The sequence below is a fragment of the Ruditapes philippinarum genome, unplaced genomic scaffold, assembly GCF_026571515.1.
Source record: "Ruditapes philippinarum isolate M1 unplaced genomic scaffold, ASM2657151v2 ctg7438_1_1_1_1, whole genome shotgun sequence".
NCBI classification, from domain to species: domain Eukaryota; kingdom Metazoa; phylum Mollusca; class Bivalvia; order Venerida; family Veneridae; genus Ruditapes; species Ruditapes philippinarum.
This window is the reverse complement of record NW_026866233.1, coordinates 5754-29958: the sequence shown is the minus strand read 5'-3', so window position 1 is coordinate 29958 and position 24205 is coordinate 5754. Positions and strand designations below refer to the sequence as shown.

At 33.9% G+C, this 24205-nt stretch overlaps 1 protein-coding gene across 1 annotated transcript in view; it reads left to right on the top strand.

Moving 5' to 3' along the window:
* The window catches only part of LOC132731867 (serine-rich adhesin for platelets-like), a 34746-nt gene extending 13311 nt beyond the window's left edge, over positions 1 to 21435 (top strand). The window contains exon 3 of the mRNA XM_060718167.1: positions 19393 to 21435. Within this exon, the coding sequence (XP_060574150.1) occupies positions 19393 to 21422 (2030 nt within the window). The 3' untranslated portion in view covers positions 21423 to 21435. The remainder of the gene's footprint in view (positions 1 to 19392) is intronic.
* Positions 21436 to 24205: the final 2770 nt, after the last annotated feature.

The window sequence follows — 24205 nt, the reverse complement described above, 5'->3', positions numbered from 1 at the left end:
ATCAGATTCGTGCTGCTGAAACAAACATAAAATAAAACGATAAAAATAATAAAAAAATACAACCTTGACTATAGTCCCGCTTTTCAAGTGAATAAATATTCACCTAAAATAAGTCAAGATTAATTCAAGCACTCTGGTTCTTTCGGCAAGGTATCTTGATTGTCTTCATCGGTGATCTGGGTGTCTTGTCGGCTAAGATAATCGGCAAAGAAGTTCTGTGAACCTTTGATAGCCTGAATTCGGAAACGATAATGTTGAAGAAACAAGGCCCATCTCATCAACCTGCCATTCTCCAGCTTACTTTTCTGAAAGTATGACAAGGCACTGTGATCGGTTTGTATCACAAACTCTTTCCCATAAAGGTATTTCTGGAATTTCTTTATTCCAAAGATAATAGCAAGGCATTCTCTTTCAGTAACTGTATAGTTTCGTCCGCACTGTTGCACCTTCTTGCTGGCAAATGCTACGGAAATCAGACAATCATCGTAATGCTGTAGCAGGGCAACTCCTATTCCAACAATAGAGGCATCTGCTTGTATAACGAACTCTCGATTGAAGTCCGGCAGTCTTAAGATCTGAGCCTTTGTCAGTGGTTCTTTCAGGTTTCTAAACGCTTTGTTCTGAGGATCTCCCCAAGTCACATTGTTAGGATGGCCCTTTTTGTCAGGTCAGTCAGAGGTGAGGCAACTTCTGCGAATGATGGTATGAATTTTCGATAGTACCCTGCCAGACCCAAAAAGGCTCGAACTTGACACTTTGTCTTCGGAATCTCAGCTTGTCTGATACGTTCGATCTTATCTTCTTCCATCTGTAAGACTCCGTTTCCGGCCATGTGACCAATAAACCCAATGTTCTTGAAACCAACCATGCATTTCGAAGGTCGAATGGTAAGCCCAGCATCTCTGACTCTCTGGAAAACATCTTGAATCATTTGCAAGTGGCTCTCCCAAGTTACTGTATGTCCAAGGATATCGTCGACATAACTATCAGCACCCCTGCAACCATTTAGTAATTTTCTCATCATTCGATTAAATGTGGCTCCTGAGTTGACCATTCCAAATGGCATCTTGTGGAATTGGTAAGTACCCTTGTCGGTTGAAAATGCAGTCAAATGCCGACATTCCTTCCTGATTGGAATCTGCCAACACCCTTTAGTCAGGTCAGTTTTTGTAAAAAAAAGACATCGTCCTTAAGCTTTGCCATGATATCATCTACGTTTGGCATCGGCTCATTATCGAATTTCCTGATTCCTGAAGTCTACACAGAATCTGTTGGTGCGATATTTTTTCTGACTAACACTTTAGTTGAGTTGTACTCTGAAACGGTCGGCTCTATAATCATTGAGTTCAACATTGATTCAACTTCTGTGTCTTTGTCTTTTCTTTTGGCATATGGCATGGTATACTGCTTCTGTCTCAAAGGCGTGTTCGTCGTTAAGTCTACTCTGTGCTCAGTAAGAGTTTTATTCCCTGGCTGATCTGTCAATATATCTTTGTATGCCATCACCAAATTGAGGGCTTGTTGTCTTTGCTTTGGTGATAACTCGTCGGAAACTTTTACATCTTTGAAGTTTTCTTTTCCAGCAATGGCTGCTAGTTCGAGGAGGTCTTCGTCATTAACTGCTCCTATATGGGCATATTTGTCTGATTCGACAATAGCCATACTTACAACAGCACTGTCTGTCCTTTCTTCATACTGTTTTAATAGATTTATATGGTATGTGGCATTCCTGTCTCCAACATTAACCTTATAATCGAACTGGTTGATCTTCCCCATGACTTCACCTGGTCCTTTCCACTGCAACATCATTTTCTTCTTATTTGTCGGCAAAAGAATCAACACTTCGTCTCCAACGTTAAGGGACCTTTTTCTTGTCTTCTTTTCGTAATGATGCTTGTACGTCGTTTGTGCTTTTCGTAAACTATCAGCTGCAACTTTACATGTTTCTTCTAGTCTGTGTTTCAAATAAACTATGAGAGAACAAATGCGTATATGAAATGTGAGATGTAATAAAACATTTTGGAGATGAACTTAATTTTTCATGTTACAAATTATATAAGAAATAGTTGAGACTTTATCTTTTTTGTCAATATAACTACAATTATACATATTATGATTTACACATGTACATTATAGTTATAAAATATAATACATGTATTTCTCAAAATACGTTAAAGAAGGCATGTAAAATAATTCATCGCCAATATAACATGCATTTGTTTGTCACAGAAAAATAAACTAAATGTTTACAAACTTATAGAAATTGTAGATATGAATAAATACGTTATGCACAAATCGCGCATTTTTATTATTATCATAATTCCTTCACTTTTAATCAGGGGTCTAATTTGATATCTCACGCCCAAGCTTTTTATATTAACAAAAAATATATATTATAACTGCTATGAAACAAATCAACTTTTTTGTGATATATCTAAAGCATTTGAAAGGGTTTGGCATTCGTGTTTATTATTCAAATTAAAACAATGTGGAATTATAGGGAAATTTAATAAATGGATTGAAAATTATTTAAGTAATAGAATGCAAAGAGTTTTTGTACGATCTTCATTTTCAGAAACTAAATATATAAATGCTAGTGTTCCTCAAGGCTCTGTTCTTGGTCCACTTTTATTTCTTTTATATATGTCAACGATATAGCTGAGTCTTTGGAAAGTACTACAAGACTTTTTGCAGATGATAGCTCTCTTGCAGTTACATCAAATTATATAAGTTCAATACAAGATGTGTTATACTCTGATCTACAAAACATTTCTTCATAGTCCCAACAATGGCTGGTTATTTTTAATCCTTTAAAAACTGAACTTGTTACTTTTTCTTTGGCAGACCGTGAGCAACCAAAACTTATTTTCATTAATACTTCATTAACACAAGTTCAAGATCACAAAAATCTTTGAGTTATTTTAAGTAAGGACGGAACTTGGCATGAGCATATAACTAACATTACTTCCTCTTCTAGGGTCAATGAAAATGCTAAAATTTAAATGAAAACGTTCAACACTTAATCAAGTTTACATTTCTTATCTTAGACCAATTTTTGAAATTATCAGTTGTATGGGATAGCTGTACTAATGTAGAGAAAGAAACCCTCGAAAAAATGCAACATGAAGCTGCAAGAATAGTTATTGGTCTTACACGCTCTGTTTCAATTGATAAATAATTAAATGAAATGGGTCTTTTTATCAAAAGTGCTCAAGGTGAGCTTTTGTTATCACAATATCTCCGGCGTCCATCGTCCATCAGTGCGTCCGAGCGTCTGTGCGTTCGTGTGTCAGTGCGTCCGTCGTCAACTTTCATACAAATGACTTCTCCTCAGAAACCACTGGACCAAATTTGATGAAATTTTCCAGGGATATTCCTAGCATGCAGCTCTACTAAAATTGTTCAAATGGTTTTGCTCAATTGAACATCTGGGTCTACAAAAATTGTTCAAATTATAGCCCTGGGGTCAAAATTGGCCTCGCCCCGGGTTTTTTTTATTTTCATTATATACAGAATAAGTAAAAACTTGAAGCATGAAACATCTTCTAGTGGATGTTTACCAAGTTTGTTTAAATAAAAGCCCTAGGGTCAAAATTGGCCACGGCCCGGGGGTCATTGATTTTCCTTATATGTATATAGTGATAACTTAAAAATAATCTTATAAAAAAACGAAATTGGTAGAGCTAAGATATTTGGCATGAAACATCTTCTAGTAGATGTCTACCAAGTTTGTTCAAATAAAAGCCCTAGAGTCAAAATTGGCCCGGCTCCGGGATTCATTGATTTTCCTTATATCTATAAAGTTAAAACATAAAAAAAAATTCTTGTAAAAAAACGAAAAAGCTAGAGCTTAGATATTTGGCATGAAATATCTTCTAGTGGATGTCTACCAAGTGTGTTCAAACAAAAGTCCTAGGGTGAAATTGACCCTGCCCCAGGGGTCATTGATTTATTTGTATATGCATTCCAGTCTGCAATTACCTCCCTTTAATAACCTTAAATATTTGTTTGCATTAATAACCTGCCCAGGAACGATGCAGTAGTTGAGCTGTGCTCTAGTGAATTCAAAGTGGTTTACTGCCGTGATCCGGAGTGAAAACTACCAACACCACCACGCATTTGATATTACACACTGTATATTTTATTTTTATTAACAAGGACATGGTTCTTGTTGTAAATACTATAATTTACCAAAGAGAATGCAGGAATACACATCTTGGCTACATTAATTGCTGAATAGCCCAAACTATCTGTAAGTTGTTATCATCCTGATATAATTACATTGTGTAATTTATGTATATGAAATTTAAACTGCAGCCATGTTCTATGTTAACTTTTTTATGGTTTTATATCATTAATATGATGCTCTTGGACCTGTTCAATTTTTTAAATTAAAGCCCTCATGTCAAACCGGGGAACATTGATTTTCCTTTTATGTATACAGTTATTATGGTATGGTTAAAAATCTCTCAATCTACAGAAGCTAAAGCTTTGTTTCCATAGCATCAAGTTATTTCATAGCTGCTATTTACTTAAAGATCCTGTAACTATTTTTTTTTGGTTTTATAATTATCATAAATATAATGCTCAAATGGAGATTTATCAATATTGTAGTTCCAAAAAGCATTATTTGTAAAGATATTTACCTAATTTACATTTCATGTTAATAAAGGGAGGTAATTCGAAATTTATTTTCTATAAAGTCTAAGTAAATTTTTTCACAAAGAAATGAATGCATGTATTTTCCCGGGATGGCGAACTAAAATTACTAATCAGTCTTTCAGATGAGAATTTAAATGGAGGTCCCGTGTATGGGTGCTCAAACACTTGGCACGCTAAAGAACCAGGAAAAGTTTGTGGAAACAGAGCGTCTTTCTGTATCTGTAAGTGCACTATCCTCCAAAATCTAAAATGACTAATACTATTCTGGAGGACTCGCCCATATGGGCAACCGGTGGCGAGTATAAATAAACGTAAATACACACACACACGCATATATTTTAATGCTTACATATAATGTGGACAAATATTTGCAGTACATATTTTACATATTCTTCGAAGTTTGAAAACTGTTTTAGAAGCATATATATATATATATATATATATATATATATATATATATATATATATATATATATATATATATATATATATATATATATATATATATATATATATATATATATATATATATATATATATATATATATATATATATATATATATAAATTCATTCATTAAGTGTGGTAACTATCTTAATTACAATATACAGGATCTTTTTAAATAGAACTGTGATATTTGATAGCAACCAGTGACTTTCATACCAAACATTATCTATCTAATATTGCGTTGTATATCAAGCACACCATTTATTTTGTACAATACCCAGTGACTTATTATGTAACTTTTGTCCCCCTAGCAAATGCAACCAGTAATGTTTTTACATGGGCACTATTTCAGATACAAATATGAACTTTGTGATATCAGTTTAAGATTTAGATTTTCTATCTGCTCTTCTTAATAGTTTACAATATTACTTGTTCATTGTCATAGAGAGCATTAATATAGACTTGAAATTTGGACCAGGGGTGAAATTACTGTTTTGATAGCAGTTGACCATCTTTTGATATCATTTGACTTACTTTCATGCTGTTTGACATACAGACATGAAATATGAACCAAATCCTGAATTGAATTTTGATATTAGCTGACCTAATTTTGATATTTTTGATATCATTTGACCTACTTTCTTGTTTTTGACATACAGATTTGAAATTTAGATTGGTCAGGATGCTTGTCTATATAATTGCTTGGATGAGTTAAAACATTAGTCGTCTCGGATGAAAAACTAGGTTACAGGAACTAAAACTATAAAAAATCTTGATAGCACTCTAGAGGCTATTGTTATGATCCCAATATCCTGTGAAGTGGCCAGAAAGGTTGATTTGATGATTTCTTGGTCCAGCTGCTCAGGGATTGTTTCGAGGATATTGGGAACATAACCTATACCTATGAAATTGGGAATTTCAGCGATATTTTGTTAAAAATTGGGAAAAATGCATGACTGATATTGTGCATTGATTAAATGTACGCAAACAAACATTGTCTAGGATGGCATTTTCAAACATTAAAGCACTATTACAGTGAAGAAGCCCAAATTTTCAAAGGTTTTAGAATTCTTAATTCAATATTTTTATATTTGTAACTTTTAATTTGGAATATTTTCCTGTGGATTGGGAAAATAATATACGATTTTCAGTTGGGAATATGACCCAATAACGGCTATAAAATAAGCCAAAAAATCCCTGCAACTTAAATAAGGGTCACATTGGGTCAAAAACACAGCCAAATATGGAAAAACATTGCTGACACTCTAGAGGCTACTGTTTTGATCCAAATATCCTGGAAATTGGTCAAAAGGTTGTTTTATTGATTTCTATGCTAAGTTCGAATATTGGTCATCTGGGGTCAAAATCTAGGTCACACAGCCCAGATATGGAAAACCCTCTCTTACACTGTGGCGACTACTGTTTTGAACTAAAGATATCTTGGAAATGAAATTGGTCAATAAGGTTTAAATGATGATTTCTTTACCGATCACCTCTGGGGTCAAAAACTAGGTCACACAGCCTATATATTGGAAAACTTTCTTTACAATCAAGCGGCTACTGTTCCAGACAAAATATTCTCAAAATTGGTCAGAATGGTTGTTATGATAATTTCCAGGTCAAGTTTGAATATGGGTCACTTGTGTTCAGAAACCAGGACACAAAGCCCTTATATGGAAAAAACTTTGTTTACACCTTAGATGTTACTGTTGTAATACAAATAACCTAAAAATTGGTCAGAAAGGTTGTTTTGGTAATTTCTAGGATAAGTTAAAATATGGGTCATCTGTGGTTAAAAATAAGGTCACACAGCCCAAATAAAAAAAGACTTAACCTTCATAATAAGGTGAGCGATATAACGGCCATCATGGCCTACTTGTTATAACATTTCTTCAACTGTAAAATTTAAGGCTGCTAGGCCTCTAGAAAATTAAAACTTTCTGAATGTGATTTTTATCATTTTATAAAACTTTTGAATGACAAGATATACCTTTAAAACTTATTAATATTCGTTTTAATTTCTTTGACAAATTTTAACGACATTAAAATTCTAGGCCGCCAGGCCGCCAACATAACAAAACAAGATAATATCAAAAATCTGCCACAGCGCTTTTTCTTTTTATATACATTTTAAGTATCAAGAATTATCTAAAAATTTCCTAATGTGCCATTTTAATTGTTTTTTAGCTCACCTGAGGTAGCTCAGGGTGAGATTTTCAGGATAGTTGAATGTTCGTCGTCCGTCCACATTTGTTCGTTAACACACTAGCGGTCACATTTTTGCATCAATCATCATCAAACTTTGTTTAGATGCTTGTCTAGGTAATTGCTCGGATGATTTCGAACATGGGTCATCTCGGATTCAAAACTAGGTCACAGGAGCTAAAAATAGAAAAATCTTGTTAACACTGTAGAGACTACTGTTTTAATCCAAATATCCTGGAAATTTGTCATAATTTCTAGGTGGAGTTTGAATATGGGTTACCTTGGGGCAAAAACTAGGTCACACCGCCCAGATATGGAAAAAATCTTGTTGACACTCTAGTGGTCACATTTTCGTCTCAATTTTCATCAAACTTTGTCAGGATGCTTGTCTAGGTAATTTTCTCGGATGATTTTGAACATGGGTCATTTCGAATCAAAAACTAGGTCACAGGAGCTGAAAATAGAAAAATCTTATTAACACTCAAGTGGCTACTGTTTTGTTCCAAATATCCTGGAAATTGGTCTGAAAGTTTGTATTGATGATTTCTAGTACAAGTTTGAATATTGGTCACCTGGTGTCAAGAACCAGGTCACTACGCCGAGATATGGAAAATTAAAAATTATTTTTGACTCGCCTGTCATGAAACTCGGTCAGAATGCTTGTCTATGCTCGGATGAGTTCGATGGGTCAGGTGAGCGATCTAGGGCCATCTTATGCCTCTTGTATAACATAACTTCTTTAAGATTTTTTAGGCCGCCAGGATGCTAGGCCGCCAACTTCATAGACATGATAAATCGAAAGGTTCTCTCAAAGTGTTTTTTTTTGTTTGATATATCTTTGTAATATCAATTATTGCCTTAAGAACTTCACAAAAGCTGTTTTTATTTTTTTTATAAAATCTCTACAAACTGTAAAATCTTAGGTTTCTGAATATGTTTTTATATGTAACTTTAAACTAACTAGATATATCTTTAAAACTCTATCTAAATTCGTTATAATTCCTTTGACAAACTTCTACAACATTAAAATTATAGGCCGCCACGCCTCTGGGCTGCTAACTTCTCAAAAAGATAATTTCCAAAAAGTCTCTCAAAGTGATTGTTTCTTTTTATATATCTTTTAAATGACAATATATGCGTTTAAAAGATATATAAAAAGTCGTTTTAAAGCATTTAACAAACTTCTACGATATAAAAATTCTTCGCAGCCATGCCGCTAGGCCGCCTACAAGACAAAAATGATAAAGTAAAAAAATTCTCGTAAAGTGTTTTTTTTTCTTCTTCTATTAAAAATAGTCTTCAGAACTTCAATAAGCACCGTTTTTATTGTTTTTAAACAAATTCTACTTCTGTAAAATTTCCATATCCCTGGCTACAGGAAAACAAAAACCTGCTGAATGTGAGTTTATGTCTTAAAAGTCTTAATGATGCCCCCCTTCAAAGAAGTGGAGATATATTGCCTTGCATTTGTCTGTCGGTCGATTGGTAGTTCCGTCGGTCCGTATACCAAAAGTTTCCGATCAATAACTAAAGAACACTTAGGCCTAGGAACTTCAAACTTGCTACGATAATTGTACATGACCAGTTGTTTACCCCTATTGATTTTGGGGTCAAGGGGTCAAAGATCAAGCTCATGTTGACCTTGAAGGTAAAAACGGTTTCCGATCTGTAACCAAAGAACACTTAGGCCTAAGTTCTTCAAACTTAATATGATGATTTAACATGACCAGTAGATGACCTCTTTGATTTTGGGGTCAAATGTCAAGGTCACATTGACCTTGTTGCTAAAAAAAGTTCCGATTAATAACTAAAGCACGCTTAGGCCTAGGAACTTTAAGCTTGGTATGATGATTGTACATGACCAGAAGATGACCCCTTTTGATTTTGGGGTCAAGGGTGAAATGTCAAGGTCACATTAAGCTTTTAGGTAAAAACAGTTTCTGATCAATAACTTAAGAACGCTAAGGCATAGGAAATTCAAAATTGGTATGATAATTGTACATGACCAGTAGATGTACCCTATTGATTTTGGGGTCAAGGGTCAAAGGTCAAGGTCACATTCACTTTGCAGATGAAAATGGTTTCTGATCAATAACTTAATAAGCTGATTATTTATGACCAGTTGATTACTTCTATTGATTCTGGGGTCAACGTGTCAAAGGTAAGTAATGTTGACCGTGTAGTTAAAAACGGTTTCCGACCAATAAATCAAGGACGCTTAGGCCTAGGAGCTTCAACCTTGGAATGATTATTGGTAATGACCAGTACATGACCCCTTTTGATTTTGGGGTCAAGGGGTCAAAGGTCAAGGTTACATTGACTTTGTAGGTAAAATATTTTCCGACCAATAACTAAAGAACGCTTAGGTCTAGGAACTTTAAATTTGGTATGATGATTGCTCATGACCAGTAGATGACTCCTATATATTTTAGTGTTAAGGGGTCAAAGGTCAAGGTCACATTGACCTTGTATGTAAAAACTGTTTCCGATCAATAACTGAATTACAGGCTTAGGAACCTCAGACTTGGTATGATGGGTGCTCATGACCAGGAGATGACCCCTATTGATTTTGGGGTTAGAGGCCGAGGTCACATTGACCTTGTACGTGACCAATAACTCAACAACTCAAGTTGCCTTGGGCGATATTTTTATTAAACTTAAAATGCTTGGCTGTCATTAAGGAGGCCTACATAATTCATAAAATTTATGCGTATATTATTTGGTAAGATTTGTGATAACTTATAAAATTGTTAAATCAATGCCTTTACAGTCATGACCAGTAGATAATCCCTATTGATGTGTTGGTCACTATGTCAAAAGACAGTCATAAGAACCTGACCACATGACTAATTGGCTGTCGGTAGGGGGGCATACATGTTTTACAAACATATCTTGTTTGGTAAGCTCCGCCTGTGTGTTGGAGTGTGTCATTTACAAAATACTTCCCAAGAGCTGGTGAACGCTTCAGTCGCTGGAGTGTGAAAAATAAAAAAAAGCACAAAATATAATCTCTTATAATCAGACTCAGCAATTTTCTATTTTCAAATTTGTTTTCATTGCTCATGCTATTTCATGTGGGATATGTAGTCAATGACTTGCGAAGAAATTGGTTATTACTGGTTAGTTATCTAGGAAAGTCGGTTAATTGGATCGACCGCCGAAATATGACAACAGATAAACAAATATAATGTTCAGGGAAGAAATTCATATGACATTTAAAGCGTTAAAAGGGTTATGAATATTTAAACATTTCTTTAATTCAAAACACTTTGTCTTAAATATTGTTTGCGCGCGTGTGTTACATAGATTAAATAATTGACACACAAAAAAAACTTTCCTTAGGTAAAGGTCTTGCAAAGTTGTTCATAGAATATTTATTCCATGCAGGAATCTGTTTGCCATGGCAACCAAAATAAATTATAAGAAAAAAATCTTCTAAAGACCAACAAAGCATAGAGCTTAGCTATTTAGCATACGGCATTGTATATTGGACCTCTACCAAGATTGTTCAAATAAAAGCCCTGGGTTGAAATATGGCCCCGTCTCGGGGGTTGTTGTTTTTCGTTGTGTACATATAGTAAAAAGGTAGAGGTAGACATATGTGAGCTTTGTAGGGATATTTAATAAAACAATTTGAGCACATTCTACTAACATTATGATCAACACCATGTAGTATATAATGATGATTTTAAATCATAAATGTTCTTTATGTTTTTAGGAACTTGTTATGCTTAAATGATTGACAATTTCTAGAGAAAAGTAACTGTACCTGCATTTGAAAGTTTACTACAACTATGTGATACAGTAAATACCTAATATTTTGTTAAGTAAATTTCTTTTATTTTTGAATCAGGTATTGCAATGCGGCCTTTACATCTTAACATTAGACCTATCTGCACATTGCCATGCTGAAATATGACGTTGACCCCCAAATTTACTAGATACTACGGCATTATGGCAAAGTTCAATTGTATGGAAACAAAAAATCTACTTATGTTATATTAATACGGTGACATAGCAATTTTTCTCAAATGCAATCTTGTTCAATAATTTATTTTCTCATCAGGAGTTATTTCTCTTTAAAATGTTGCTTTGATACCTCTAGATAAGCCGTAGACAAAACATAAAGCACCATAAGAAAATGTATATTTCTATATATTTCTTTTTTCAGTTACGGAAAGTTTATCATTATCCTACCTACATAAATTTAAAAAAGTCACGATAAAAGCAAAACCGCACTCTTTAAGTATGCAATTTAGATTGGTTACCATTAACAAGTCGTTAGTTACATTTAGTAATGCTTTACTTGCAAATTTATGACGTTCGTTTTCTATGCATAAACTATCAATATTATTCGTTGTCATCTTAAATACGCAAGCTATCGCGAAAACTCATTTGTTCTGCAAACTAATTTATTATAAGCGGACAGCTTGCGAACTCTTATGCCAACCGACGAATGCTTTGCGATTTGTAAACGAAGTTATAAATTTGCCACTGCATTTTTTCAACATATTCAAATTTCTCCAGTCAAAATAAATTCACAACAAATGGAAATGGTCAGACAAACTATGTTCTTATACTAATGGTAAAGAACTCTTCCTAATTGCAAGAATACTAGTTTGTTGAACTCGGGAAGCATTCGCAACAATATGTAATCTGTGCTTACCATTCTCTATATTGTAAAATTTGGTGTAAATCTTCAGTAAGTTTTCTTTTAAAATTCTCATTTTGGCCCGATTTTCCAGACTGCGTTCAAATAATTTGCTTAAAGAAGTTTTCGGGAGTTTTCATACAGACATATAGGCAAAATTAAAAGTGTTCAATCGAATTTCTCAAAACTTGGCATGTTGTTAGAATATAATAATATGGCCCTAAATAAAAAAGGTGTTTTTTGGTTTGCCAGCTACACAGAAGCTTGTCTAAACTACTCCTCAGAAACCATTGATAGTGGCGACATGGCCGAGTGGTTAATGTGTCGGACTAGTAATCTTATGATCGCTAGCCGCAAGGGTTAAAACCCCGTCAAGGGCAAGTCGTTGTTTCCTTGAGTAAGAAACTTTACACTCATTGCTCAGTACTGGTTGGTCCCAGGAACGGATTCGAAAGTGTGTCTATTAGGTTCCTACACAATCGAACTAAAATGAATTCTGTATAACTAATGCAATTTCATCAAAACTTTACAGAAATGATCAGGTCTGGTTGATCTCGTCACAGTTTTTGTTTATTGATTTTTGTCAGAGATATAGCACATTGATGATTTTAATTTATAAAATTTATCCTTACTGCATTTTTTAACAGAAATAAGATATATATTGTGATCAACAATAGAAAGAAAAACATAACACAGAAGTAAAAATAGATTTTACAGAAGTGAGAAGATCATTACAGAAAAAGTAGTAAAATGTAATAAAAAAAAGAGATGGACAGCCTGCAGCAAAAAGAACACACTCAGAATTAAGCAATTTTAGTACTGAAGAATAAGGCTATATACACTTACAACTAGAAAGTATGAGTGAGAGTTTAACTTAAGTCAGGGGTGATCTCAAGACATTAATGAAAAAAGAAGACATTGGGAATCTGATAACAACAACAGTTACAAACATCATGGAAACTCTAGAAAAGAAGCTGACTTCATTTATCAATATAAAAATAAAAAAAAGATGCAAAATAATTACAAGATAAAAAGGTAACTTGAATTGAAATAATGACAAAACGCAGGCCCCTGAAAGATGATGGCCACAGGTTTATTAATGATGTAACACAACTTAACCAGGGTTTGATCAACAGGTTGTCACTACATCCAGATATAAGAAGTGCTTTGTTTTTTATGGCAGTGTCTATGATGCTACAGCAACAGTAAAACGATACTAATTTGACATTAATGACAACATAAACTCTATAATTATTGAAAAACAGAACTATAAAATAAAACATAAAACGTGTGTACTCTCATGTTTAGAACAAAAGGAGTTTTTAGTAATTGTCTTGATACTGACTTGAAAATAATCTTTTCTTGTGTTCAAATGCATCAATCTCATGCTGTTTTTGCAACTATAGATCTCAAATGAAATGCTGTTAAGTTGTATAATGTTTTATTTGGCGTACTTCGTTTTGAAACAGTATACAGTAAAAACCCTCAATTAAGACCACCATCGGGACTGGACCAAAGTGGTCTTAATTTCGGGGTGGTCTTAATTGTGAGTATTCTTATTGCTTACACACTTTACGACCATGGTCTTTTTTAGTCATTTTGTGTGAATAAGCAATGTGTATCTTAACCTGCAAATATTAAAACATAATATAATATAATGTTACATCTGATGGGAAGAAAACATTTTTGAAGAAATTTAATATCAAATTCTATTTGATCTGATTTCAATATTAATTATTATATGATGTACATAATACACCCATCAAATAAGAAATAAATTCATAGGAAAAGCAACATTAAACCACTCTAAAATCTACTTTCTCACCTTATTTCATACAATATCCCAATAATAAAAGGTGTTTTTTGACACCTTGTGAAATGAAGTACCATGCCTAAGAGCATTTAAGCAGAAAATAACAACATAACAACAAATTAAAGATCTAGGTAGGAGGTGTTAATTTTAAATCTGTGGTCTCAATAGTGGGGTCAAATAAAGAACAAAATAGAGAATTGGGACTGAATCTGGTGGTCTTAAAAGTGGATAAGCGAGGTGGTCTTAATTCTGGATCATGTAACCATTGACATAAAGAACAGGAAATTCCGTTCTTATAAAAAATGTTCTTAATAGCGGGGTGGTCCTAATTCCGGAGGGATTCTACTGTACATGTTATCTATGAATGTATATTAATAAAATATTGGATTGCATGTGTATATTTGAAGATATATGAACTACATACAAAAGATGATGTTAATATGTGGTGCATGGTTGTGTGTGAGTCGATGGCTTGGGGCAATGGTGGTTTAATTCCCTTTAAATTTAATGGGAGTTGACACGTTGCTGCGCTGGACTGAATGATATGTGCTGTACTGCCATGTATATAGCTGACTCAATAAATGTTCTACTAGTTAAAGTATATTCTCCTAACATTGATAGTCCTAATTTCTTTAAAAATATTTTTGATGTTTGAGATTCTTTTAGTGATAATGATTCATTATTTTTTTGCGGTGACTTTAATCTTGCTCAGAATCCAGACTAAGATAACCATAATTATAAATCAAAGGTTCATAATATTAAGGCTAGAAATATTTTATTATAAGCTTTTGAAGATAAAGACCTAATAGACCCTTTTAGAGAATTACATTGTGATGTCAGAAAATATACATGGAGACGAACTAACCCTTTAAAACAAGGAAGATTCGATTTTTTTTTCTTGAAATCAGTTTGTACGTAAATGTGACATAGATGTTGATTATAGATATGATCATTCAATTATATATTTAGATATTTGTTTTGTTCCTTTTAGTCATGGAAAAGGTTTATGGAAATTTTATAATGCTCTTTTACATGACATTGAGCTCCTTGATATAATCAATAAGAAGATAGATGAAATAAAATTACAATATTGTTTACCAGTTTATAATAAAGATTATATTTTAGATATACAAAATACAGTAATAGATTTTGTTATTAATACTGAACTTTTCTTGGAAACACTTTAAATAGAAATCAGAGGTAAAACAATTTCTTATAGCTCATTTCAGGCAAAGGAAAGAAATGTTTATGAAAAACAACTAATGGAAGAAATTATTCATATTGAACAAAAATTTAGCAATTGAAAATAAAGACAAACTTTTACATGGATGAACTTAAATGCAGTAAAATTAAAAGTGCTATGATCAGGTCTAGGTCACAGTGGATTGAGTTAGGAGAAAACCCTACTAACTTTTTTTTAATTTAGAAAAATCACATTGTTTAACTAAAACAGTTCCTTTCCTAGAACTTGATGATGGAACTTTTATATATGATCAAAAAGATATACTTACAGAAACTTGTTCTTATTATGAAAATTTGTATAAAAGTGTTATTTTAACTGATGACTCTGATATTGATAAAGAATTAGAGAATTGTCATATTACTATGTTGTCTAAGGATCAATCAGCTAAACTAGAAGGTCTCCTTTCGTACGATGAAGTCTCTTTTACATGAAAAAATATGAAAAATGATAAAAGTCCTGGATGTGATGGATTTACAGTTAACTTTTTAAAAACATTTTGGAATAGAATTGGACATTTTGTTGTGAAAGCTATTAATTATGCATATAATGTAAATTCATTTTCTAGAAATCAGAAATTAGGAACGATAACATGTATTCCGAAAGAAAACAGGCCAAAACATTTTTTTTAAAAATGGATAACAATCCCCTTATTAAATTTTGTATATAAATTAGCTTCCGGTAGTATAGCAAACAGATTGAAAACTGTTTAAGATATTTTAGTGTCAAAAGAACAAACTGGATTTTTTAAGAATAGAAATATTGGTGAGAATACTAGATTATCATATGATATAATGAAATTTACTGACATATTTAGTAATGATGATAGATTTTGAAAAGTTTTTGATACTCTGTCTTTTACATTTATTGAGAAATGTCTCTCGCTATTTTGTTTTGGTCCTATGTTTAGGAAATGGATATCTCTGTTTTTATACAATACTGAAACTTCTGTCATATTAAATGTGTTTTGTATCCATTTTTTAAAGTTAGACAAGGTTGTAGGCAAGGCGATCCAATTTCACCGTATATTTTCATATTATGTGCAGAGATATTAGCAGTAAAATAAGACAGTGTAAGGATGTTAAAAGCATAATTATAGATGAGGAAGAATCTAAAATTTCATCAGTTTGCAGATGATACATCACTTCTATTAGATGGTTCAGAAAAATCTTTTAATACTGCCTTAAAGTTTTTAAGTAAGTTTACAGAAATTTCTCGATTAAAGATAAATTTTGACAAAAGTAAGGTTATTTGGGTAGGCTCTCCTAAATATATTACTAGGTCAATTAAGACAAGATGGAAATTAACACGGGGTGATACACAGATCAAATTGTTAGGTTTAATACTAGTATTTGATGTTGATTTAGAAAAAATGATCGATTTAAATTTTAATGAAAAACTTCAAAAAGTAAAGAATAGTATCATTCACTGGAAAAAGAGAATATTAACTCCTAGGAAAAATTGCTGTCATTTAGTCAATATTGCTTCCTTCATTTACTCACTTTTTCACAAACCTATCAACACCAAATACTGTTTTTTGAAAACAATAAATGACTTATTTTATGATTTCCTTTGGGATGGCAAGGCACAAAGTAAAACTATCAGTACTTATTAAAACATACAAAGAAGATTGTTTAAACATGGTTGATATTTACAGTTATATACATAGTTTAAAAATAAAATGGTTTAAAAGTTGTGTTAGTAATGGCAAAAGTAAATGTTATAAGCTAGTAAACACATTGTTATACCCCCGCACAACAAAGTTGTAAGGGGGTATACTGGAATCAGCTTGTCCGTCCGGCTGTCTGTCGGTTTTTTCTTGTCGGCCCAATAACTTAAGATTCCTTTGACCCACAGTCTTCATATTTGGTATGGAGGTAAGTCATGATTAGTAGATGACCCCTATTGATTTTGAGGTCACCAGGTCAAAGATCAAGGTCTCAGGGGCCTTGACTTTAAAAAGTTTGTCCGCCCAATAACTTAAGAAACCTTTGACCCATAGTCTTCATATTTGGCATGGAAGTTAGTCATGATTAGTAAATGACCCCTATTGATTTTTAGGTCACCAGGTCAAAGGCCAAAGTCACAGGGACTTTGACTTTAAAAAGTTTGTTCGCCCAATAACTTAAGAAACCTTTGACCCATAGTCTTCATATGTGGCATGGTGGTTAGTCATGATAAGTAGATGATTCCTTTTGATTTTTAGGACACTGGGTCAAAGGTCAAGGTCACAGGGGCCTTGACTAAAAAAGATTGTCCGCCCAATAACTTAAGATTCCTTTGACCCACAGTCTTCATATTTGGCATGGAGGTTAATCATGATTATAAGGTGACCCCTATTGATTTTAAGATCACTGGGTCAAAGGTCAAGGTCACATGGAATTTGACTTCAAAATGTTTGACGCCCATTAACTTAAGATTCCTTTGACCCACAGTATTCATATTTGGCATGGAGGTTGATCATGACCAGAAGGTGACCCCTATTGATTTTGAGGTCACTGGGTCAAAGGTCAAGGTCACAGGGACCTTGATAAAAATAAAGCTTTTTCCGTCAATTGCTTAAGAATGCCTGCCCGCAGTGTATCTATTTTGATATTTTCACATTTGAAGCATGTAGAATACATAACTTAGCAATGCACTGACTTAGTAACCTCAAATTTGGCAGGGAGGTTGTCCTTGAGCTCTAAATGGCCACTGTTAATTCTGACAAAGTGGTATGCGGGGGTATTCACGCCATTATAGTGGCAGTTCTAGTTTAATATTGATAAAATTTTTAACAAGATGTTTTGTAATTCGATTATTGCTAAAATTACAAATTCTTTCGGGATTGATGTTTTAAAAGCTTATATGGTGTTTGTAGATAAACTTTGTATAGATAATATAACGCAAGTATAACATATGCCCCTTTTTACAATCACAACTTTTTAGCAGGAAAAAGATATATTTACATTCAGACGTTATATAATAAAGGGATCAGATTTGAAAAAGATATTATAATTGAAAAGGGTAACTTTGTAGATTTGATATATTCAGAACAGGTCACAGGCAAACCCGTGAACTTTTTACAGTAAATAGTTTAAAACAGGCAATTAAATTGTACATGCAAAAGTTTAATATTTTTTTAGTAACAGTATGCTTAATGTTCAGTATCCTACAATAAATTGTAATTTTAAACCTTTTTGAACTATGAATAACAATAAGCAATATGTTTATGAAATTATAGCTAAAAATTCAGACATACCTACAAGTCAAGAAAGGGAGAACACATGTTTTAAAGACAGTAACATTAATTGGCAATTAATATATAGTTATGTTTTCAAATGTTCTAAAGATTCATATATTCAGTGGCTCCAAACAAGAATTATTTATAGAACTTTAGCTACACATTCACTTTTGTTTAAAATAAATATTGTTGACAATAAAATGTGTACTTTTTGTAAATGCTGTAAAGAATCATTTTAGAAAGCAATCATTTTGGGAACGTCAGAAAATTCAAAGCCTATTTCAATACCTTAGAGAAAACTAACATAATTTTTATGATGTTTTATGTTATGTTCAGAAGATTTTGAATATGACATATTGTTTCTAGAATTGAAAAGATATATTTATTTTTCTAAGAGAAAAACTTTTTACCTACATCTATTGGTTTTAAGGATAGTTTGAAATTAGTATGGAATATCTATAGAAATACAAAATTTGACAGATGATAAAAATAAATTAATGGGCAATTATAAGATCCTTAATTGTTTAAAGTACACTTAATATGTGAAAAAGAACTTTACCTCTTAACAGATTACTTAATTGTTTGATAATAAGTAGTATTTCTTTATTTGTAAAATATTTTTGGATAATAGATGAGTTTATTGTATGTATGTTTATATTGATATACAAAATATTTACTGTAGATGTATTTGACAATATTTACATTAATATAATTATTATGTAATATATATTTTGTATATTAACAATGTAAGGTATGATGAAGGATGACCCTGATCCCCTCATACCTATAACTGGGTGGGGGTTAACCAGATGGGGCCTCATAAAAAAGAAGAAAAAAAAAGATTTTACAGACAAATTTATCTGTTATCTTCCCTTAATTTCACCTCATATGAGTAAAAAAATATGATTCAAGGACAGATAACTAAGAAATGAGAACGGTGACCCCCAAATTTGTTTCACCTAAAATATTTGTTTTATCGTAGTCTTACAATATGCAAAATTTAAAGAAATTCTTTTGAACAGTTTTAATTTTGCCAATATGCCATATGAAACGCCCAAAACGTCTTTAAATGTGATAACCCTTTCATATTCATTCAAACAATGCTGATGCACACACTTTTTAATTAACTCAATTTCCGTTTTGTATTTTCAGGGTTATGTTTACAGACACATATCATAATATCTCAAAATGTTAAAACCAGTTGTGATTGCCTGCTCTCTATTTCAACTTCACAATCTTCTACAGTAACAACTAGAACAGCTAAACCAAGTTCGCTTACGCAAAATACATCAACAACCGTAACAAAAACAACAATGACTAACAACCCCTCGCCTAAAAAATCAGTATCAGTAACTGGCCCTCCGACGCAAAGTGCATCGCCACACGTACCAGTATCAACAGCAGGCACTGTCTCTCTGACGCAAAGTTCATCAGCACACGGTTCAGTATCAACAGCAGACACTGTCTCTCTGACGCAAAGTTCATCAACACGCGGTTCAGTATCAACAGCAGGCACTGTCTCTCTGACGCAAAGTTCATCAACACACGGTTCAGTATCAACAGCAGACACTGTCTCTCTGACGCAAAGTTCATCAACACACGGTTCAGTATCAACAGCAGACACTGTCTCTCTGACGCAAAGTTCATCAACACACGGTTCAGTATCAACAGCAGGCACTGTCTCTCTGACGCAAAGTTCATCAACACACGGTTCAGTATCAACAGCAAACACTGTCTCTCTGACGCAAAGTTCATCAACACACGGTTCAGCATCAACAACCGTAACAAAAACAACAATGACTAACAAACCCTCGACTAAAAAATCAGTATCAGTAACTGGCCCTCCGACGCAAAGTGCATCGCCACACGTACCAGTATCAACAGCAGGCACTGTCTCTCTGACGCAAAGTTCATCAACACACGGTTCAGTATCAACAGCAGACACTGTCTCTCTGACGCAAAGTTCATCAACACACGGTTCAGCATCAACAGCAGGCACTGTCTATCTGACCCAAAGTTCATCAACACACGGTTCAGTATCAACAGCAGACACTGTCTCTCGGACGCAAAGTTCATCAACACACGGTTCAGCATCAACAGCAGGCACTGTATATCTGACCCAAAGATCATCAACACACGGTTCAGTATCAACAGCAGACACCGTCTCTCTGACGCAAAGTTCATCAAAACACGCACCAGTATCAACCAAAGGTCAAGTCTCTTTGACGCAAAGTGAATCAACACTCGTACCAGCATCAAAGACAAATCCTGGCTCTCTGACAGAAAGTCCATCAACATCAAAGGCCTCAGCTTCATCAATAGCCGAGACAACGAATAAGAGAACTCAAACAGTATTGTTGTCAAGTACTGCAGGCACTGTCTCTCTGACGCAAAGTTCATCAACACACGGTCCAGTATCAACAGCAGGCACTGGCTCTCTGACGCAAAGTTCATCAACACACGGTTCAGCATCAACAACCGTAACAAAAACAACAATGACTAACAAACCCTCGACTAAAAAATCAGTATCAGTAACTGGCCCTCCGACGCAAAGTGCATCGCCACACGTACCATTATCAACAGCAGGCACTATCTCTCTTACGCAAAGTTCATCAACACACGGTTCAGTATCAACAGCAAACACTGTCTCTCTGACGCAAAGTTCATCAACACACGGTTCAGCATCAACAGCAGGCACTGTCTCTCTGACGCAAAGTTCATCAACACACGGCTCAGTATCAACAGCAGGCACTGTCTCTCTGACGCAAAGTTCATCAACACACGGTTCAGTATCAACATTAGGCACTGGCTCTTTGACGCAGCAGAGAAACCCTGGCTCTCCGACAGAAAGTCCATCAACATCACATTCCTCAGCTTCATCAAAAGCCGTGACAACGAATAAGAAAACTCAAACTGTATTGTTGCCAAGTTCAACAGTTACAACACATGTATTAGCGGATAACCCAAACTCACAAAAGTATGCCACAACATCAGAATTGATAAGGAACAAGTCTAGAAAGCGACGTGATTTAGAACCTCGTGTTCAGACAATGAAAGGGGTTCTTGGACCAAATGGAACATGCATTTGTAATTCCACTTTTGTAACGTCGCAATATCGTGAATCAACAAAAGAGACCAATGAAGGTAATAAGCATTTAACAGGATATTACTCTATATTATAGTGCTATTGAAGAGAAGTAAGGGGCCATATAACTGTAAACAGAACAAAAAAGAACAATAGAGTACATTTCATAACAATAAAATGAGGGGCCATGGCCTTCTATTTAACAAAAGAAAATAACAAAAGAAATGCCCCCTCAGGCAAGTCCTTCTCAGCAATATGCACTATGTATTTTAATACCCGTCCCTTGTACGCAATTGTTTTGCTTATTTTTCTTGTGATTTTCATTAGCTTACCTGTCACAAAGTGACATGGTGAGCTTTTGTGATAACTTTTCGTTCGCGTTCGCCGTAAACTTTTGTTTTAAGGGACATCTCCCAAAACTTCACAGAAATGTTCATTTGATGTTCACTTTTAAAAATTGATCAAACAATTTAATTCCATGGAAAACTAAATAATTTCTTTTACAAAAAAAACAACAAAAAAAAACAAAGAGCTAGAGAGTAGAAATTAAGCAAATTCTCTACTAAGTTTGTTGAAATAAAAGGCCTAGGGTCAAAATTTGCCTGCCCTAGGGGGTCATTTACTTTCCTTATATTTATATATTAAAAACTTCTTTTAAAAAAACAAAAAAAACTAGAGCTTAGATATTAAGCATGAAACATCTTGTAGTGAGTGTCTACGAATGTTGTTCAAATAAAAGCCCTAGGGTCAAAGTTGGTGATATATATAATATTAAGAGGATATTTTTTTGTTTGAGTGAACTATGGAATATATTTTCACGAAGCATGATAAATTGCCACATATTCTCACGAGCCGGGACGGCGAGTGAAAATATGTGGCATTTTATCATTTTGAGTGAAAATGTATACCATATTTCACGAAAAACGAAAAGTAACCTTTTTATTTAATTTTACTATCAAAGAAAATGGTTACGAACCCCCTTGCTTGCTACGCAATTGCAATTGTTCAGCAAGCAGTATTATAGATACATTGTGACGTCACGTAAACAACTCTTTTTAAACGCATGTACAGCGTTAATGACAGAATTAAGATATTGGTGTTCGGATTTATTTACTTAGTTAGACCATTTTCAAATTTTTTAGATAGTTTTCAAAACGAAATTCAACAAAAAGTTGGTTTGTATTTATCAGATTTTTCAAACAAAATGGCAAAAGAAGTCCCTTAAAATAAATATGAGTTTTGACTCTGCCCTCTTTCATATTTATATTTCATATTTATTTTTAAAAATATGAAATATATTTGAATGATATAGCACCATATTTCATGGGTAAAATTAAATAAATATATATTAATATTAAAACGTGATAAATGTTCCTTGTGGAGTGTTGAAATAGATAAAATAATTATGTTTAAAATATATTCGGTACCGCTTTCAATGCTTTCTTCGCATATCTTCATTCGAGACTTTAAAAAATAATAAACATATAAACAAATGACGTAACCTCATAAAAAAGCGGGCCCGTTAAATAATAATGTATTTCCAGGCAAACACAATATGGTTATTAATACCGTAAAACTATAATATATTCAGTATGGACATTTAGCATGTAGATCCGTACAATCTGGACATTTATTAAAGGGAGGTAATAAAGTTCACATGTTAATTATTTTATGGCCACAAATTGTATGGTAATTTTTACTGAATAAATATTGGTTAATAAACGAACAATATGACTAAGTAAAAACGCAAGCGTTTCTTTTATAATTAAAAATGAAGAAATTGTAATAAATATGATGTGCTTATATATACTAGGTTCCAAAAAAAAGTGTGCACTTTGTTTTCGGCGATTTTCCATTGCCCATTATGCTTTATGTCCACGTATTTGGTACCAAAATCAAGATCAGAACATGTGACTTTAAGCTTTAAATTCCGGTGTCATTAGGATACGATTTTGTCTCGAGAATGGACTAGGTAAGAAAATGAAAGTTGCCAGATTACTCTGAAGTTAGCAATTTCCACAATTCATCATTTCATTCTGATGAAATTGGAAATTCGATGTTAACTGTAGTCAGTATCGAGTGTGGCCACCTCGACTATTAATGCAAGCAGCAACGCGACCTCGCATTGACCTTACGTAACGTCTGATTAAGTAGTTGGGAATGTAATTCAATTCTTGAAATAAGGCGTTCATAAGATCCCTAAGATTGTGTACGTTCCCTCTAACTCGAACTTCATATCCGGTGACACGGCAGGCCAAGGTAGTACGTTAACATTATTTCTGTTTAGAAACTGCCGACATATCCTTGCACCATGAAGCATTGCATTATCATGCATCAATATTGCAGGCCCATGCCTTTGAAGGAAAGGAACAGTTTCAGACTGCAGAATCTGGTTAATGTAACATTGAGCATTGAGACTACATTTCACAACAATGAAATTTGTTTTCCTTCTGCCCATAATGCCACCCATACCATAACACTCCCACCTCCAAATCGGTCCCTCTCAATAACACAATTATCAGCAAAACATTCCCCTTTTCTTCTAAAAACTCAAATTTGACCGTCATGATGACTAAAGTTAAACCTAGACTCATCTAAGAATAGAACCAGAGCCCACTGCTGTCGCCCCCAACGGAAATGCCGTTGTGCCCACTGCAGTCCGATGACGTGCTGTAAGTACTTGTCCCACATAGGGCCTCCTTGGCCGAATGGGTGGCCGGGCTTGCCTGAGGCGGCGCAACACAGTCTGTTTGCTGATACCATACTCCCTTGCAGAACTTGGCGCCGTTTTAAAACGACGTCGAAGGTGCGTCAACGTAATGAATCTGTCCGTTCGAGGGTTTGTAGCCCTCGGTCTACCGGGTCTACGGCGATCTGCTA